We start from the raw sequence: 18,754 nt of genomic DNA on the forward strand, positions 1-18,754 counted from the left end.
ATCAAAATACAAATTAAGGGTATAACTCCTCTTACTTTACTAAAACATATGTATAACTAAAAGTTGAACTCCTATAATACTTTTGAGAGATATAAAATTAATTTGAAGGGTTTGAAAGACAGAGTGAAAGTGATTGCGACTGGAGTGAGTTCAACTTTTCCAATAATAAAAGCTAATGTCATGCCTCGTAATTATGCACCAAACCCCACCTGTTAAAATCGCATTTAATGTTCCCAAAAACCCTGTTCAGATTTTATTAAGAAACGCACCCAAATCCCACCGTCTGATCACCATTAAATGCTTCCACGCCGCACGATCAGTGCCATTAAAACACACTCTGCATGCAGCTGCCAAGTGTCAAATTGGAACATTCGAAAATCATTAGTGGAATACAGGTGTCCACAGGAAAGCGCACGTTCGTCTGAACGTGGGGGCAGACAAAAATGATTTTCTGAAAACAACTGTCACTCTCCTGCACGCACCTTCTTCCTCCCAAAAACTCAGACTTTTCATTCTCTTCATCTTCTCTCTAGAAACCCTACCTTCTCTCTACTGAAACTCACCCTTTCTCTTCTCCGTTCATCATTCAGAGACCGTAGGAGCACTCCCGGCGTCTCAAGCTTCACTTTGAACCGAACACATTTGAATTCTGAAATTGGTAAGTTTCCTTATGCCTAGCCGTTCGTTTTCTGATACATGCAAACCCAGCTCCGGTTGCATGCTGTTATCCTGTCTAAGTCTCTGTTGGTTTATTTAATGTTAGAAATTAGTTTGAAGAAGAGTGGAACGTAAGGGTAGAAGGGAACTCAGTTAGACGAAGAGTGATTTAGTACGTTCGTTCACGAATCCAGGTAAGGGAAGCTTATTAAGTTTAATTCTTGTGTATGTGTTGTGATGTATAATATTATATGAGTTTATGAAGCATGAAATCTGTGTTATTTGATCTTTGGTATATGATTTGGATGAGGAGATGATATATGAAAATTATGAAATGTACTATGATATGAGTAGTTAAATGTATGAAAGTTATACTGGAAAACGAGTTTACTGTAAGTGAGATTTTGAATATGAAATTCTATGATAATGAACGTTCGTTATCGAACGGTCCTTGACCGTTCGGTATTCTTAGTAATTCTTTTGAAAAATAGAATTCTTTCATTCGGAAAGGATTCCAGCTGAGGACGAACGCCCTCTTATATTAGTCTTACGTTTGAGCGTTCGGCCAAACGTAGATATCCTGAGTGTTGTGTGAGAATTTGAGAAGCTTAAAATACACATTCGGACACTTAGTCATTTTGTTAAAAATATAACTTTACCATCTCGTATTATATAAATCCCTCTTTCTATAATTTTGAAACAGCGATGGGTCTCGATTCAAAGCGTACGTTATGTGTGACGCTCGGTCTTATACCGAACGTTCGTTCTTATCCGGAATCAACAAACTAGTACAAATAGCGTTCGTCCGAAAGATCAGTAGCGTTCGTCCAAACTTCAATAAATATCCATTACCACGTTCGGTATAAGACCGACGGTTGGTATCTTTAATTAAATCGTACTCTGTATCAGTATTTAAACACCTTGCGGTGTTTCTATCCACTTGGATTCGATCTATAGTTATGTACTTAAATTATTTTAAGTATCAATTGAATTGTTCTAGAATCAGTTCATTTAACTGATTCAAGTGGTCACAACGTCCGTCATTTGAAAGGTGTTCGTTTCCTTCTGTTCAGAAAGCGAGGATTCCTCAGTATCGTGTTAACGTTCGTCCTCATTTTAAAGAGGGTTGAACGCTCATCATTTTATGAAAGTGGAACGAAAGATCGAATTGATATTAATGTGGAGAACTGTAATGTGCGAACGGTATAAGAAATGAAATTATGGTTGTGGATTTTTAACGAGCGTTCCAGGGAGGAATGACTCTTGGATGAAAGTTATGATTAGTAATGTATGAATGTGGACAAAGCTTGGCCGACGTTTCATCCTGATGTTCCGTGAGTACTCATCCTCACGTAGAGGGGGTACATCATGTGTGGGAATGGCAGGAGGTCCTAGTCCTTAGGAGTACTTTGGACGGAACAGACTAACCTCGGGTGGCAGCTGATGAGAATTCCAGTTACTACATCACCTGGGTGCACGAACGTAGTAGCTACACAAGATTCATACAGTCCGGACGGTCAGTCTAGTATCAGGAATTGATTGAGTAAATGAATGGATTAAATTATATGTTGGGAATTATTGATCTGATTGATATGTTATGAAATGTGTGTTTTACTTGAATTAAATTCAATAAGCTTACCCTTTCGTTTTTCTTTGCGTTGTCGATCGTCATTGTACGTCCGTCCTGTCTATGCAATGATCATCCAGGTAGATGTGAGCAGATGGAGAGGCGTTACTTGAGGAAACGCTGGAAGAAGAAAATTTGGAGGATGCAAACCTCGTGGAAGTTGAAGTGAAGGCCGAACAGTAGTGTGTTCGGTTAGATGTTTAGATTAAATATTTTATTGTACTGATTTTAGAGTGACCCCCTTTTTATTAATTGACCGTTCGGTATTTCTGTTTTGTAAACCGTTCGGTCAGGTATGCTTGGGTCGAGCGTTGTTTCGTATTTAACTGCTTGTAAGGCCGTTAGGCCGGAACCTTTGCTTTCGTTAATTAAGACTGATTTGGTTTATCATTAATCGTAATTAATTCTACTATATAGTGTTTACTGTATTTTTGGGATGTTACAACTAACAACAAACATTCATCAATAAAAAAAATATTTTTAAAAAATTGACTAACTTATTATTTATGTCACAAAGATATAAAGTTAACATACACGACTAGAAAAGTAATATATATATATATATATATATATATATATATATATATATATATATAATATGGTGATTTTTTTAATTTGGATTCAATTAATTTAACTAAGTTTTAAACTATTATTAAAAAACACAAGTATTATCAACGATCAAAAAATATTAAAAATATGTTGATAACGACATTTTTTTTTGACAAATTTTTATTTTGACGGATTGAAATTTATCAATAAATATGTAATTGGTGATATTTACCAACGAAAATTTATACTAGTCAAAAGTTATTATAAGAAAAATTGATCAGTAATTATCGAAGAAAAAATTCGTCAATAAATATCACGGTTTTTCCTTTTCTCCATCTTTTTTCTTTCTTATCCTTTTATTTCTTTTTGTGTCCTCTTTCCTCTCTTTCGCACAGGTACCACATACCAAAGGGGAGAGCGCATCTTCATTCCAAAACTAAAACAAAATACCCTAAATAACAACTAATAAAAATAAAAAATCTGAAAACATCATAGAAGGAAGAAAATGAAGTTCGTTCAATAATGTTGCCAGACACTATGTCATAATTTACAATTTTGAATTAATTTAAAAGTAGATTAATTTGTAGTAATTATCAAATCTTAAGTTTGAAAATTAATGAATATTTTAATTACTATTTATTTATCCTTTGCATATGTATGTAACTTTTGAGAGTATGGAATGTTTATTTTCTTTCAAAATTTATAATTTCAATTGTTTTCCTTTTTTATCTTTCTCAAATTGTATTTTTTAGATATTCAATATGATCACTCAATCAGTTTGTGTTCAACTATTCTCTAAAAATATTTAACAATTCTTACTTGACCAATAATTTTTAATTGGTTTATGAAATTTGTTAAAAAAATCTAATCAACTTAAAAGTATAATAGCGTTTCAAAGGGACAATGTATTTGTAGTACTGACTTTATTTAAAAGGGTTGAAATACTTTAAATATCTCATATATATATATATATATATATATATATATATATATATATATATATATATATATATATATATATATATATATATATTTATTTATTTATTTATTTATTTATGATAAAAACAAAATCAGCTTAACATCATGACAAACTCTAAGAGGTTAAATTCTCATATAATATTATCCTATCACTTCAAAACTTGATTATCTATTGTTAATTTAGAAAGTATAAAACAATATATTAATTTCTTTTCTTGCCCGATATGTTGATAGCTTCTTTGTGACGCGTTATCACTATTGAAGAGATAAGAAAAAATTTCCTGAATTGTGAAGTTAAAATAGAATTGAGAAAATTATTAGGGAAAATATTGTAGAAATTTTTCAAAATTTTAAGGTAAAAGTTATTAAGTTAACTTTTAATTTATAACGTCTTAGTAAAATTATGGTTTAAACTTTCGGTTGGTCCTCATATTTGTTGGTGAATCTCAAGTGGGTCATCATTTTTTTTGTCTCAATTGAGTTTATATACTTGTAAAATTGAGTCAATTAAGCCCTCTCCGTTAAGTTTTCACTGACGGCGTCTAATTGTGATGATGTGATGTACACTTAAAATGCTGATATGACAGTGTTATATTACGTGGATGTTTTTTTAGGTGAAGCTAGTCGTCGCAACAGTGTCATTCCCCACCATCCTCGCCGCCACGCCACCATGCTCATCTCGTTGGACAACCATCCTCCATCACGCACTACCACCCACACAATGAATCATGCCACTGCCTATCCTTCTCTTGCCGCCAATGCTGCGAGCGATGCAGCATCCACCATAAACACCCAGAATCGCAAGCAACCTCATCACTCCACCATGAACCACGAGCGCTGCCATCACCACAGTCTCGCTGCCACCAAACCCTAGCACATTGCCGCCATCACCTTGCGCAACCATTACCTCCTCGCGTAGTTCACCTGCAACCCAAATTGCAACGGCAAAATCATCTTCTTTACCATCACGTCGCGCCTTCATCATCAACCCATAATCACGAAGAACCCTAAAACCTCAACATCTTCAATCTCTACGCGCTGCCTCCATTCAAACTTGCAACCAAGACAACACAAAAGATCCAAGAAAAGCCCCAAATCAAAACCCTAAGTCGTGATCTTCAATTCACATATCAATTCGCCCAGAACCATGACTTCAGTCACCGAGCAAGGACACGAAACGCGCAAAAGGGTCAATGTATCTTAGGCCAAATGGCAAGAACACACACACTTGAAGAACCCCACCTGAAATTCTCTCAGTAGGTTGATGTTGACCCAGCTCCACAACCCCAATGGCAAGAACAAAAGAAGCCCAAAGAAAGTAAAGGAACCCACTTTCCAAAAATCCATTCGTTTTTCTTTTTTTGTCACCCAAAAACTCCTTGATCCGATTAACATTAGTTTGCAACTGCAAAGAAAGGGAGTTGAGATTATAAGGCAAAAGATGAAGTCACAAGGAAAAGTGGTTGCGAGAGATTTCTTCGCAATGGAAGAAAGGGATGTGTGTTCTTCCCAGCAACAATAAGAGAGACAGAGAGAGATACGAAAATATTATTTGAGGACCAAAAGAGAGTGAATTTGCTTTGAAGAAATAAGGAAAAAGGGTTTTCCTTAGTGAAAGAAACAGTATGAAAAATGGGTTATTATTGAAGATTGTGCAGCGACGGTGATGGGTAGCGGCTGGAGAAGAGGCCGCCGCGGTCGGTGGGGCGATTATGGGAGGGTTTCCAGTGACAGTAGAAAAAGTATAAAAATTTAACACATCCACGTGGAATGGTTGATTGTGCAACAGATCACCTATTCAATTTAATATACAATGTCACACCCTATAAAAAAAATACAACTCAACACAATTAGACGCAGCCAATGAAAACTTAACGGAGAGGGCTTAATTGGCTCAATTTACAAGTATATAGACCCAATTAAGACAGAAAAAAAAATGATGATCCACTTGAGATTCACCAATAAATATAAGGACCAACCGATAGTTTAAACCTAAAATTATTCACTACAATAAATAATAAGCATAAAACGGCATAAATAGATATGTTTATCATTATCTATATGGAAATAAAATTAAAAACCTACTTTATATAAAAGTAGTAAAAATAATAGCGCTTCATCTTATAAGGGGATGAACAATAAATAAAATATATGTAAAAAATTAATCTCAGATAGAGAAAGATAAAAGTTAAAATTTGATAAATATTTCGAAGGTATAAAATACAAAATTTTAGAAACTAGTGTTTTAAAACAATGTTGCTAAAGTAACATTTCAAAAATATTACAAAATGTTACAAATATTTGCTTATCCAACAATATTACTATAAAGTTTAAAAAAATTAATTAGTAAAAATTATAAATTAACTAAAATGATGTGTAAAACATAAAATTTCAGTACCAAAATAATATTTATATAGTTTTAGTAATTTAATATCATCAAATGATCCTGGGGAGAAGAATAAATGAGTCATGAACCACTTATTTATTGGAATAAACAAAACTCAGTGAATGTATTTACTTTTATTCGTTACCATGAATGGAGTATATTGGATTTAAAGTTCTTTTTTTTAGTAAAATGTTGGATTTAAGTATAGATGAATTGATGGAAATGTATAAGAATTGTTTTAAATGTAGGGGAAATGAGAAAAAATAAATAAATAAATATATATATATATATATATATATATATATATATATATAAACAGATTATGTAATTAATAAATAGATAGTTAAAATGTAAATAGTAAAAAACAACATAAAAGCATATTATAAAATTGAAATAACATATGTTATTGGAAAAAAATTAATGTTTTGTCTTATCTTAAATTGCTCCATGAAAATACAAGTAGGAAAATTTATCCTTCTCCATAAATTGAAGACCTATATGCATAGTGATGAAGATTACCCAGAATTGAAGTTAGAGAGAGATGTCAAAAAATTGAGTAAATGTCAATCCGAAAGACTTGGGCACATAAAGTATCGATTCAAGGTGTGTTTATGTAATCAATTTAATATCAGAAAAAAGTAAACAACATAAAAGCTTATTAAATGTGTTAGGTGAATATATTGGAATGAATTATTTCACATGTAAATGGTAATATTAGTATACTAGTTAGAAATTAATGAACAAAAAGATATTATATTATAAGAGTTGACTATGATAATAAACTGTAAATAAAAACGTTTCATTTTCAGTGTCCTCTAAGTACCTGATAATATTTAAGTAGTTTAATAAATATATTAAATGTATCATCTCAAATAATAGTGTAATACTCTTAGTTAGAATGTTATATCATCGTTATTCATCAAGCATAAAGAAAGTATATGATTCCTTCGTTAGAGTCATTCCAAAAGATAATATGTGCACATACATACAAAAAGAACATAAAAACTAAATCATAATTATACAGTTTTTTGAAAAGATAAACAAACCCAATTTACTAATAGAAGAGCTAGACAGATATAGTATCATTTTCTTCTTAAACAAGATCAATACTTATTTTCTTATGTGCTCACATTCAATCACATTCAATCATGATGATCATTGCAAAAATAAAACAACAAACATAAGAAAACATTAAAGCAAGCTAATTTATAAAAGAAACAAGCATATAGTAAGTCATATATTTCATAATAAAGTTATACAACTCAAATAGTCAATGATATACGAACCACATAATTAAAGACTTTTACAAACTCAATTATCCGCATACATACACTGATATCGGATTCACTAGATACATACACTTGTGATGGCTTTTAGCAAAGTCACTGTCAATTAGTTTCACTCTACCACACACAAGATTAACCCATTTTGCGTCTTAGACCAAGGAAAAATCCCTAGACTAGGATCTCTTCTCTCACCATATACCTCATTCTACTTTATCTGAGTGTAAATGGGTTATTAGAATGTCAAGATATCTCCTTACTTGAATCCATACATCAATGCATACACTAAAGACAACACAACACTAGATTGTCCCAATGGAATTCCTTAAATCATAAGAACAAATATCATTACTACAACCATTGGATATGAACTCATATAAGCAACTAAAACCAACAAAAACTATAAAAAAAAAAGGATTTCACATCAAATAAAAACACTACATTGTATGGTGCTCAATAGTATAAACCACTACTCAACACTTTCTCATGAAATTGTTCTCTAACTTTGAAATTTAAGACTGACACTTAGCAGTCCAAAACCATCTCTTAGTATTCTATCACCACATGGTTCTCTTAGAATTTAAGATTTGCGCTCAACAATACAAAATCACCATTCAACGATGTGTCACCACATGACTCTCTGACTTGGAATTTAAGACTTGCACTCAACGGTACAAAACCACCGCTCAACATCCTATCAATAGATTTTGTAAAATTAGGTTTTCAATTTTGTACAATTGCTAAATTTGCCACCTTCCACTCTCTTTCTTCTCAAATCCATTTTAAAACATTATCTTAATTGTACCAAATTGACCCATTATTCAAGTAGAAACCCCTAATTCTATCATACCCTCAAATTCATAATTAGTTTCAAACACATTTGATTTTATAGAATTTCCAACAACAATAAATTTAGCACATATTCAATAAACAAATTAGTATAAAGCAAATCAGGACAAGACTTCAAAATATCCATCATACATCATACAACTCATCCACACAATGTACTCAACATACATACAACTAAAAACGACAAAAAAAACAACATATAAGTTTCTAAAAAGTCATACCTTCCTTCACCTTAGAAGACAACCCAATAACTCGAAAAGTTCCAAATTGCCTTCAAACTCATAAACCCTCTACATCAACAACCTAAACACACCATAAACATGTTTGGATCGAGCCGAAAGAGCCACTAGTTAGCAAAAAGTGAAATCAAACCCTCTACATTAACATAAGAAAGGCTGCATGCAAAGAAAAAACATATTGAACATCGAATGAGACTGAAATTTTGACTTACCCAAATGGAGAATCTGTTCGATTAGACTTGACGAGGGCTTCACAAAGATTGAGAAAATGTCCTCTGTTCAAGAAAAAAGGGGGCGGGTGGGAGGGGGAGACTTGAGTGACTTCACAAGGGAAGGAGATGGAGAATTTTAAACAGGAAATTGTTTGAGAGAGGACAACATTTTTTCTTTGGCTAAAAGTTGTCAATGATTTAAAAAAAAACAAAAAGGAGTTTTATTTTATAAAATAAAACAAAATTTTACATTTTTCTTAACAACAAAAATTTTGTCTTCCATAATTAAACTTACTAGAGAATAGATGTGAATATGACTTCCTCATGTCCTTCTCTAACTTCCAAGTAAAGTCACATGTGTTTCTATCTTAGACAACTTTCACTATATTGGTGGACTTTACCTCAATATAATAATAATCATATTCATATTTATAAATAGTTTCATTTAGCTTATAAACTTAAACTAAAACATTTTTCTCATTTCTCTTACTAATGTCTTGATGACAATAAAATGCCTTTATTTCTTAATGAAAGTATACATTAAGGTTTCCTTTTGAAATTCAATTCTAACATAGAGACAAGAGGTGTGATGATGAAGAGATTATTAATGTAAAAATATACTCGAAAAACTCAAAAAAAAAAAACCTGCAAAAACTTAAAAAAAAAAACTAAAAAAAGAATACTCGAAAAAAAAAACTCAAAATCTAGAAAAATAAAATATTAGAAACACAAAGTATAATGTTACTTTTTTTTTTCTTAATGAAGAAACACATATTTTCATTACACCTATGCGTTTACTTCTTCTATTTTCTTCTTATAAAAATAAAAATAGCAATATTATATTGCATTTGTTATAGCATAAACATCATTAAAAGCAACTTAATCGCATTTTTGCAATTAATTAATAAGTATATTCATATTATAATCAACCTTATAACATTACGTTATTGTTATAGCAATTAATATTGTATTTAGATATCATACGGTTCTAATACAAACCAATGTTATATATTATAAGTTTGGAGACAGACCTCTTCACTTCTTCACTTTCACATTATTGTGTTTTGTATAATAATTTATTATTAGACAACATTTTTTTAGATTGTATCATTTAACCAATAAAAAATCACGTAAATTAAATCATAATTAAATTATAACATTTATATTACTACACTTTATTTAAAAAAATTACACTCTTATTATTAATTATAATTTTAAAAAAAGTATTTGAAGAATTAATATTAGAATCAAAATTTCAAATAATTACTATAACATTTAACAAATTTAACAAATGTAAAACCTTGTTTTATTATAGAAAATCAAACTCCTTTTTTGTCTTTTTTTTTTATTAAAGCATAAACACAACTTCCTCTCCAACAGCTTTCTCTCGAACCAAGTTTTCTTCTTTTCTTGAATATAAGACATTTTTTCAATTGTCACAAAGCTCTCATTAAGATTTAAATTTCAAAGTCACAAACCAATTTCGTGATAGAGCGTTGAGCAATGATTTATATCACTGAGCTTCACACAATGCAGTGTTCTGTTTGTTGTAAAATCTTGATTTTTTATAGTTTTGTTGGTTTTAATTGTTTATGAGTTAATTTTCAATTGTAACATTTATGCCAAAAATCTTAGTGTTGTGTTGTCTTTAGTATATTCATTAATGTATGGATTCAAATATATTTTAATAACCATTCATATTCACATAAGTAAAATCTGGTATATGTTGAAAGTAATTAAAGATATTAGTTTAAAAACTTTTCATTCGGTTAAGATACAAAAAAAAATTAGCCTTCTGTGATAAAGTGAATCCATACTTAAAAAAATACAAATCAATTAAATAAAATTATTTAACATAATAATTATATTTAATTGAATGAAATTTTCACATATAAAATCAAGTTGTGATAATAAGAAAAAGTATAGAAATAAGTGGTATCATAAATATATAAAATAAAAACATATGTTTATGAATAAGTTTCGATTAGAATTTTATTAGTTGTCAAGATAAAATCTACAATATGATCCAACCTAATTCTTTTGCAATTTTCAGTTTATTGAAATTTTTAATTAAGTTTTCCATTTCAATTGAATTTGATCAATTTATGACCACTCATACAAAATTTTATATATATTTTTTGAATAATGTTATATAAGATAGCTTTATCTATTATTTTATCCATATCAATGTTAGGAGTGTATTAGTAACAACAAGGGTGCAGTGTAAATAGTATCTTCCCACATAAGCATTGTGTAAAGGGCTAAGACTTGTTGAAATTTCTTATTGGGCTCAAGCTGAGCTGAACCAACTGTCAACATTACAAAGGTCCAACTTGTTTGCAGTTTTTTTTCCTTATTTATTTTTTTCCTTTTTACACTTCATATTTTTTTTCCTTTTCTTATATTCATAATTTAATTTTCAAAATGTAGTTCAAAATAATTTCTAGAATGTAAAAAACAAGAAGAAAGTATAAAGAAAATCATTCGTTGGAAATTAAGTGATTGCAACAACATTAATTTTAATCTTTGTAAGATTCGTGATGTCAGATAAACCTTTTAAAAATTAAAAGTTATTATTTTTGTTCCTTTTAATATCGAAAACTCATTTAATATCACGAAATTTAAAAGATTAAGTTAATTCCTGATGTCAAATAAACATTAAGAAATTTATGTTAATAGTTTAATATAACGAAATTAAAGTTTCAAATTTTAAGATGTGATTTATTTTTCAGATATTCTACTTTATTATATTATAAGAGAGATTCACAGTTAGAAATAAAAAAAAAATATTAACAAATATAAACATAAGGATCATTATAAACATATTCCTTCTAATAATATGATTATTATTTCCATTAATATAATATAAAAAGAGATAATATTTTTTTGTACCACAATATTTCACACATTTTTAATGTTGTTTATTTTTCTTGTCTGAAAGCGTATAATTCGTATTAATATTGTTACTGGTCAAAAAATTATCTCAACTATCAAATAATAAATATACTAATTACTTAAAATAATTCCATTCCATTTATAATTACATTATTTTTACGTGACAAAGATACAAACATTAACATAATTTATTTGGTATAGTTAAAAAAATATTTATTTAAATTTAAGAACAACAATTAGTTTTTTTTTTTTAAATTGAAACTATAATCATGTTGAGACGGAGAAGTAAGCTTATAATTATATAATTTAATAATACTAGTATAAAATTCCTTTACTGAGTAGTTCTATAAGCTATTTCCTATTTTTAAGAATAATAATAAAGTAACTTCCAAAACACAAGTTTTTTTTTTTTTAATTTATATTTTAAAATTTTCCGTGCATGTTTGTTTTGTCTATCTCTCAAAATGTATAACTAAATAACTAAATAACTAAATCAAACTTCAATTCAATTGCATTCATAGTTCATTTATGATCGTAATTCTACGTTGATCTGATCCCAACTCATTAATAGTCCAAAGTCCAACGTGGAAATTTGAGTCACACAGCACAACCTTGGATCCAACACTTTCACCTGTGTCTCAAATTCCATAATTCAATCAACCCCATTGTTCTTATCAGTCTCAAGCTCGGATTTGGAGTGTAAAGATCTGTGCTTTGGCCATGGAGAACTCGGAGAAGGTGGTGGCTGTGATCATGGTGGGTGGGCCAACCAAAGGTATTTGAAATCTTTGCATGTTTTCTGATCAAAGTTAGTGTCTTTTTTCCAGTTTTGATTTTGGGGTTCTCTTAGTATCTATCTTACATGGCTTTGTTCGATTGTGTCTGCAGGGACCAGATTTCGGCCTCTTTCGTTCAATATTCCCAAACCCCTTTTCCCTTTGGCTGGCCAGCCAATGGTTCACCATCCTATTTCTGCTTGCAAAAGGGTTTGTTTCTTTGCCTCACCTCAATTACCCTTCTCACTGTTTCTCATCAAATTGAGGGGAAAATAAATTAAAAGGACTTCAATGTCAATGTTGACTTGCATACTTGTGTGTGTGTTTAATTACAAATGGTCTTCATTAGTTTAAACTCTAAAGTTCAAATGTGTGTATGTGCTATGCTTTAATCTATAGTCTAAAATTCAAATTAGAACAAGTTGGAAAATAAAAACAAAAAACTAGAATGAACTTCAATTTATGTGTGTGTATGTGTGTGCGCTCACGCAGGCCAGTGTATGATCCATGTAGCCAATCTCGTAATGAGATAATAAGACTTTATGGTTGTTATGCTGTGGATGTGTGTACTAAAATTTGATCAATGTGTGTGTTCTACATTAGTCTAAAATTCAAATATGATCAAATTGAGGGAAAGAAAACTAGAAGTAACTTCAGTTTCAATGTTGACATGCATACTTTTCTGTGTGTGTATAAATGTCCATGGTTTCCATTTGTTGAAAATATTGAAGATCAGCTTAAAAACTGATGAAAAGGAGAGGAGAGGGGACGTGTGACTTACAAGGTGTGAAGTGTTTTTACTTATTAGTGTTGTCTTCTACAGATACCCAATTTGGCTCAAATATATCTTATTGGATTCTACGAGGAGCGAGAATTCGCTCTATATGTCTCTTCAATCTCAAATGAGCTGAAATTACCAGTAAGGTGACTAGTGCATTAATATGCAGCTTTAATAAGAGAAAGTATGCTTGTTAACTTTGTTAAATTCTGGACCTGACCTGACCATGGCTTATTACTGATATCAATCTAGATATTTGAAAGAAGATAAACCGCGTGGTTCAGCAGGTGGCCTTTACTACTTCAGAGATATTATCATGGAGGACAGCCCAGTTAGAAACACTACCCTTATCTGTTTTTGCCATTTTATGTTATATTGTTAATTAACATAGTCGCCACATTTTTATTGCAGTCACATATATTTCTGTTAAACTGTGATGTTTGCTGCAGTTTTCCACTACCAGCAATGCTTGGTAAGTATGTCGCTCTTAAACTGTGGTAGTTCTTCAGATGTATGTCGCTACTGAAATTTTTCTTTTTTTCTTTTTACAGATGCCCATAAAAGATATGGTGGGATGGGGACAATGTTGGTGATCAAGGTTGGTGCATAAGAAAATGGGTATACTTAAATAGCACTTAAAGTGGTAAAATCAGAGGCACAGACAGACTAGGGATTAAGAGATCAATGCTTTTTCTATACACACAATTCACAGTAGGACATTATGGCATTGTTTTATTATAACAACTTCACCTACAACCTAGTGGAAAAAGGGCTTCATTGTTGTTCTGTCTATGGGTTTGCTAAATACATTCAGATGATACATATCTATAATGATCATTGCTGTGTTTCTTTACAAAACCACTTTCATTCTCTTTTTGGGGTTGTGGATGTCTTGTGTAGGTTTCAGCTGAATCTGCTAACCAATTCGGTGAGTTGGTTGCTGATCCAACCACTAATGAGTTGCTGCATTATACTGAGAAACCTGAGACATTTGTAAGTATTCGGTTTGGTTTGTTTCTCTTCATTTTCTTACTAAGAAAAAAAAAATCACAATTCAATTTATTATCTTGATTGGTATAATATGTGTATGTGTGCTCTGCTATTACACCTTAACAAAACTAATCACTGTAATTGCAGGTCAGCAATTTGATAAATTGTGGTGTGTACGTTTTCACCCCTGATATTTTTACTGCAATTGATGATGTATATATTAATCGAGAAGGCATAGGTTGGTCACTTTCAATCACCTTTTATATAGTTTCAATCTTGAAAGACTTGTGTTGCATGAATTGATTCTCTAAAACATAAGATTTAACTCGGTTCAACCTTTAGAATTTTAACTAATGAGTGTTGCATAGAAGTGGTATATATTATGAACCAAGAAGGCATAGGGTGATCTATGTCAATTGAAGTTTAGAAAACTTCACTTATAAAAGGCTTGTGTTTCATTAATTGATTCCTGATACTGAAGATAGAACTTGGCTCTAACCTTCAGAAATTTAAACAAATTTGTATAAGCAGGTATATGATATGAACTGAGAAGACAAATTTTATTTTTATCATAATTTAAAAAGCTTCACCATTAAAAGGCTTGTATTCCATCAATTTGTTCCTTAATAGACAAGATTTAACTTGGCTTCAACCTTTAGACTTTAGACAATATAGGCACAATACACAAAATTGCAAAAGTTGAGAAATGTTGTTAGTAATAATGATTCTATTTCCAATCACTGTTTATATTCTTCCCTTATAGGCACACTCACACACATTTGGTAGCATATGACCAGCTCCTGTAATTGGTGAACCCATATAACTTTTTGCTCCAAATAATTTTCTTTATTTATTTGTAAGGGTCTGTGTTTTATTAGTACCTACCAGATGTTGCATACCCTTTTCATTGCAAGAACTATGCTGATAGGTTTTGAAAACGTTTGGGCAACTTAGGACTACAAAAAATATCTACACAAGGACTAAATCAAAATTGTGCGAATTGTATAGAGACCAATATATATCTTAATAAAAAATGTGTAACTACCATGTCATGTCACCAACAACTATTAGCCACACCAACAAGGGGAGAATGGTTTTATGGCATACAAAGGCTGGTGTCTATTTTGAAAACTTTTTCTCTTATAGGAACAAAAAAGATATAGAAATCAAATTTAAGTTGTGACAAGGTGACCCATGTAACGATGAAATACGTAGTTTAACCCATTTTATTCTGTCATTTATTATATTTCTTATAGTTATTACTTAAAAGAAAAATTGGGATGCTTCATAATGGAATATGATGAGAAGGTCCTCTGCATACTAAAGCTATCAAACATATTTTTTTTTAACTTGGCTCCATTATATATGGTGTATTTGTAGCTTTACATATTTCTAACATCGATTTATGGCATTCATGTCTAAGAACTTGAAAATCTTTCATACCTTTTGGTTTTTTCACTATATCTACTATTGGAAATCCCACATAGACTAAAGATAAGGTTAACTTATAATATATAAGTGGATGCAAACTTCACCTAACAAACTAGTTTTGTAGAATTGAGTTAGGCTTAAAGTCCATTTCTTAACATGGTTTGAGAGCCATAGTTATCCTAGTGAATTTTGTTGTTTGTTGAGTCTATTATTCCACCCACTATCGGATCACTCTTTAATGTCTAATCTCACGCTCAAATTGTATATGTCTCAACATGAGGGGGGATGTTGGAAGTCCCACATAGACTAAAGATAAATATAATTTACAATATATAAGTGGTGCAGATCTCACTTTTCAAACCAGTTTTGTAGGGTTGAGTTAGGTTTAAAGACCAGTTCTTAACATCTATCGACTTTGTTTGCTTTGTTTGCTGTTTGGTTACATCATTGGAAATTGACTTAATTTATTGACACCTTTGCAGCTAATCTACGACGTCTCTCCAACTTTGAAACACTCCAATCTGCCTCAAGGTTGACTAATTACCATTTTTTTTTTATTTTGAAAAGAATTCAAAACTATTTTTAATGGGTGCATGGATATTGGCTCAGATGTGAGTTAAATGTAAAAGAGTCTCTACACTTGACTGTAATTTTCTCTTTTAGGGATTAAGTTAATCTTGCTCAGCGTAAGACAAATATCTAGCCCTCATTGCTTTTCTTCCTCTACTTGTCACATTGGCTACAAAGAATTCACCCTTTTCTTTGCACATCTTTTCCTCGTTGAAAACTACAATATCTTCAGAGGCTCATGGACACATTTTCCCTTCAGGAATATTCCTGCAGATTTTGTAAGACTGGATCAGAATATATTATCACCTCTAGCTGGGAAGAAGCAATTATATACGTATGAGACAATGGATTTCTGGGAGCAAATTAAAACTCCTGGGTAGGGTTGCATTGTATCTTAACACTGTCTCAAGATTTAATATAGGAAACATTATTAGGTTTAACTTATATTATACACTTACATGAACAGAATGTCATTGAAATGCTCAGAATTGTATCTTGCTCAATTCCGGTATACTTCACCTGATCTTTTGGCCAGTGGAGATGGTATTAAGAGTGCAACAGTTTCTGGCAATGTATATATTCATCCCTCTGCAAAAGTTCATCCATCTGCGAAGGTAACTCCATTGCCTTCTCAAAATTGTAAATACTTTACCTTTATAGACAAAAATTAAATTTGCTGTAGTATGCATTTCTGCTAAAGTCGTAAAGATTATATAGATCTGTTCTTGAAGGGAAAAAATACTTGACTAGAATTTATACAATATTTCCAAATAATTGTTTTAAGGGTGCATTGATTCCATTGCAAGTTAGAATTTATTTGTTAGGTTAAACTGTTTGTTGGACAGATGATGTTGGAAAGATTTTTATTCAGACTTTCAATCAAGATTGAATAAACAGTGCACATTGCATTATTGCAATTATAAAATGTTTGTAGGTTAAACAAATACTTGACATGAAATATAAAGTAAGTTTTTCTTCTCTTCATTGAACAGATTGGTCCCAATGTTTCTATCTCAGCAAATGTTCGTGTAGGTGCTGGCGTCAGGTTGAGCGGTTGTATCATCTTGGATGATGTTGAAATTATGGTAAGGAACTGAATGGTTAGATGTGAATAAGTATTTACAGTGTATAAGAAAATGCAATTGTTCTTCTGACAGGAAAATGCTTTCGTCACAAACTCGATTATTGGATGGAAGTCATCACTTGGAAGATGGTCACATGTGCAGGCAAGTTCAGTACATTTTTAATTAAACTGGTGCAAATGTGAAAGAGCATAAAGCAAAAAGATGGAGAAAATTTTGAACAAAAGAAAAGTTCCATTTCAGCCATCAACATGTCTAAGGCATTTGAATTTTAACTTTTACAAGCACTCTTGCTTACTGTGGCTCACCTATAGTCATTTTAATGGTTCAGGCTGATGGTAACTATAATGCAAGACTTGGCACAACCATTCTAGGTACAAACTTCTGCTTTCTTAATTTGTTTATGAAGAAAACTGATTTACAGTTTTGGTAGGTACTTTTGGTGATGTTCTTCAGTTAAACATATAAAATTGAAGTTTTAACTTATTAATCTGTGTTGATCTTAATGAAAACTTCCATTTTGAAAATTACAGAGGTAAACTCTAATCTGGATTAGAAAACAATGCCAAAAGTGTTTAAAGAACTGTGTCCTATAAACACCATTTCAGTTGTGACCTTTTTCCTTTTCTCCTTTGTGATAATGATCATTTAGGGGAAGCTGTAACTGTTGAAGATGAGGTGGTAGTGTTCAACTGCATTGTTCTTCCCAACAAAACTCTTAATGTCAGTGTGCAAGAAGAAATCATCTTGTAATCTGAAGAAGGGAGTTTTACATCCTAAAAAGAGGCTTGGAGCATTTTGGTTTTACCATTTCTTTCTCTAATTTGTTTGATCTAGGAATGCAAGTTAAGTTTAGATACAACATACAAGAAGAGTAAGGAATTTTGGCTTAATTATGGAGTTATGTACATTACAATATTTTTTTCCCTTGCTTATTTTATGTACACAAATGGACCAATGTGTAAATCACACTGTTACATCAATCCATCACTAAACTTTACATCATAAACTTAAACGTTACAGTTAGATCATGACTCCAACAGATATTACATGTTTGACTTAAACTTTACAAAGTTTGGATTGAACTTAAGTTTATAAAAACTACTGATGTTGTTTCTATAAAATTGAGGTTTTAAGTGAAAGTTTGGATTGAACTTAAGTTTGTAAAAACTACTGATGTTGTTTCTATAAAATTGAGGTTTTAAAAAATTTTGATGCACTTTCGTAAGTTTCCTCTTAGACCCTCAGAGAGATCTATTGTCTTTTCTGAATTATACTAGGTTATTTTTTTATTTTTAGATTATGAAATCCAATAAAAAAAATTTCTTAAAAAAGACTTTCTAATTGTATGTACAAAACAGTCAAAAATGACTTTCAAATTATGAAATTCAGAAATTAAGTAATTTTCAGATTATACAATTTCGAAATTATTTTTAATTTTCGAATTATATA

The 18,754-nt window shown here is 31.0% G+C and overlaps 1 protein-coding gene across 1 annotated transcript; it reads left to right on the plus strand.

Annotated features, from left to right (window-relative positions):
- Nucleotides 1-12,174: 12,174 nt before the first annotated feature.
- On the plus strand, nt 12,175-18,288 carry LOC108343775 (uncharacterized). The gene is made up of 15 exons (XM_017582152.2): nt 12,175-12,450; nt 12,564-12,661; nt 13,275-13,375; nt 13,482-13,560; nt 13,641-13,701; nt 13,781-13,827; nt 14,130-14,222; nt 14,367-14,457; nt 16,133-16,181; nt 16,480-16,596; nt 16,687-16,834; nt 17,213-17,305; nt 17,378-17,446; nt 17,634-17,676; nt 17,955-18,288. The coding sequence occupies exons 1-15, from the start codon at nt 12,396-12,398 to the stop codon at nt 18,053-18,055; spliced, it is 1,245 nt and encodes a 414-aa protein (XP_017437641.1). The 5' UTR covers nt 12,175-12,395; the 3' UTR covers nt 18,056-18,288.
- Nucleotides 18,289-18,754: the final 466 nt, after the last annotated feature.

Source organism: Vigna angularis, chromosome 8 (genome assembly GCF_016808095.1).
Source record: "Vigna angularis cultivar LongXiaoDou No.4 chromosome 8, ASM1680809v1, whole genome shotgun sequence".
NCBI lineage: Eukaryota > Viridiplantae > Streptophyta > Magnoliopsida > Fabales > Fabaceae > Vigna > Vigna angularis.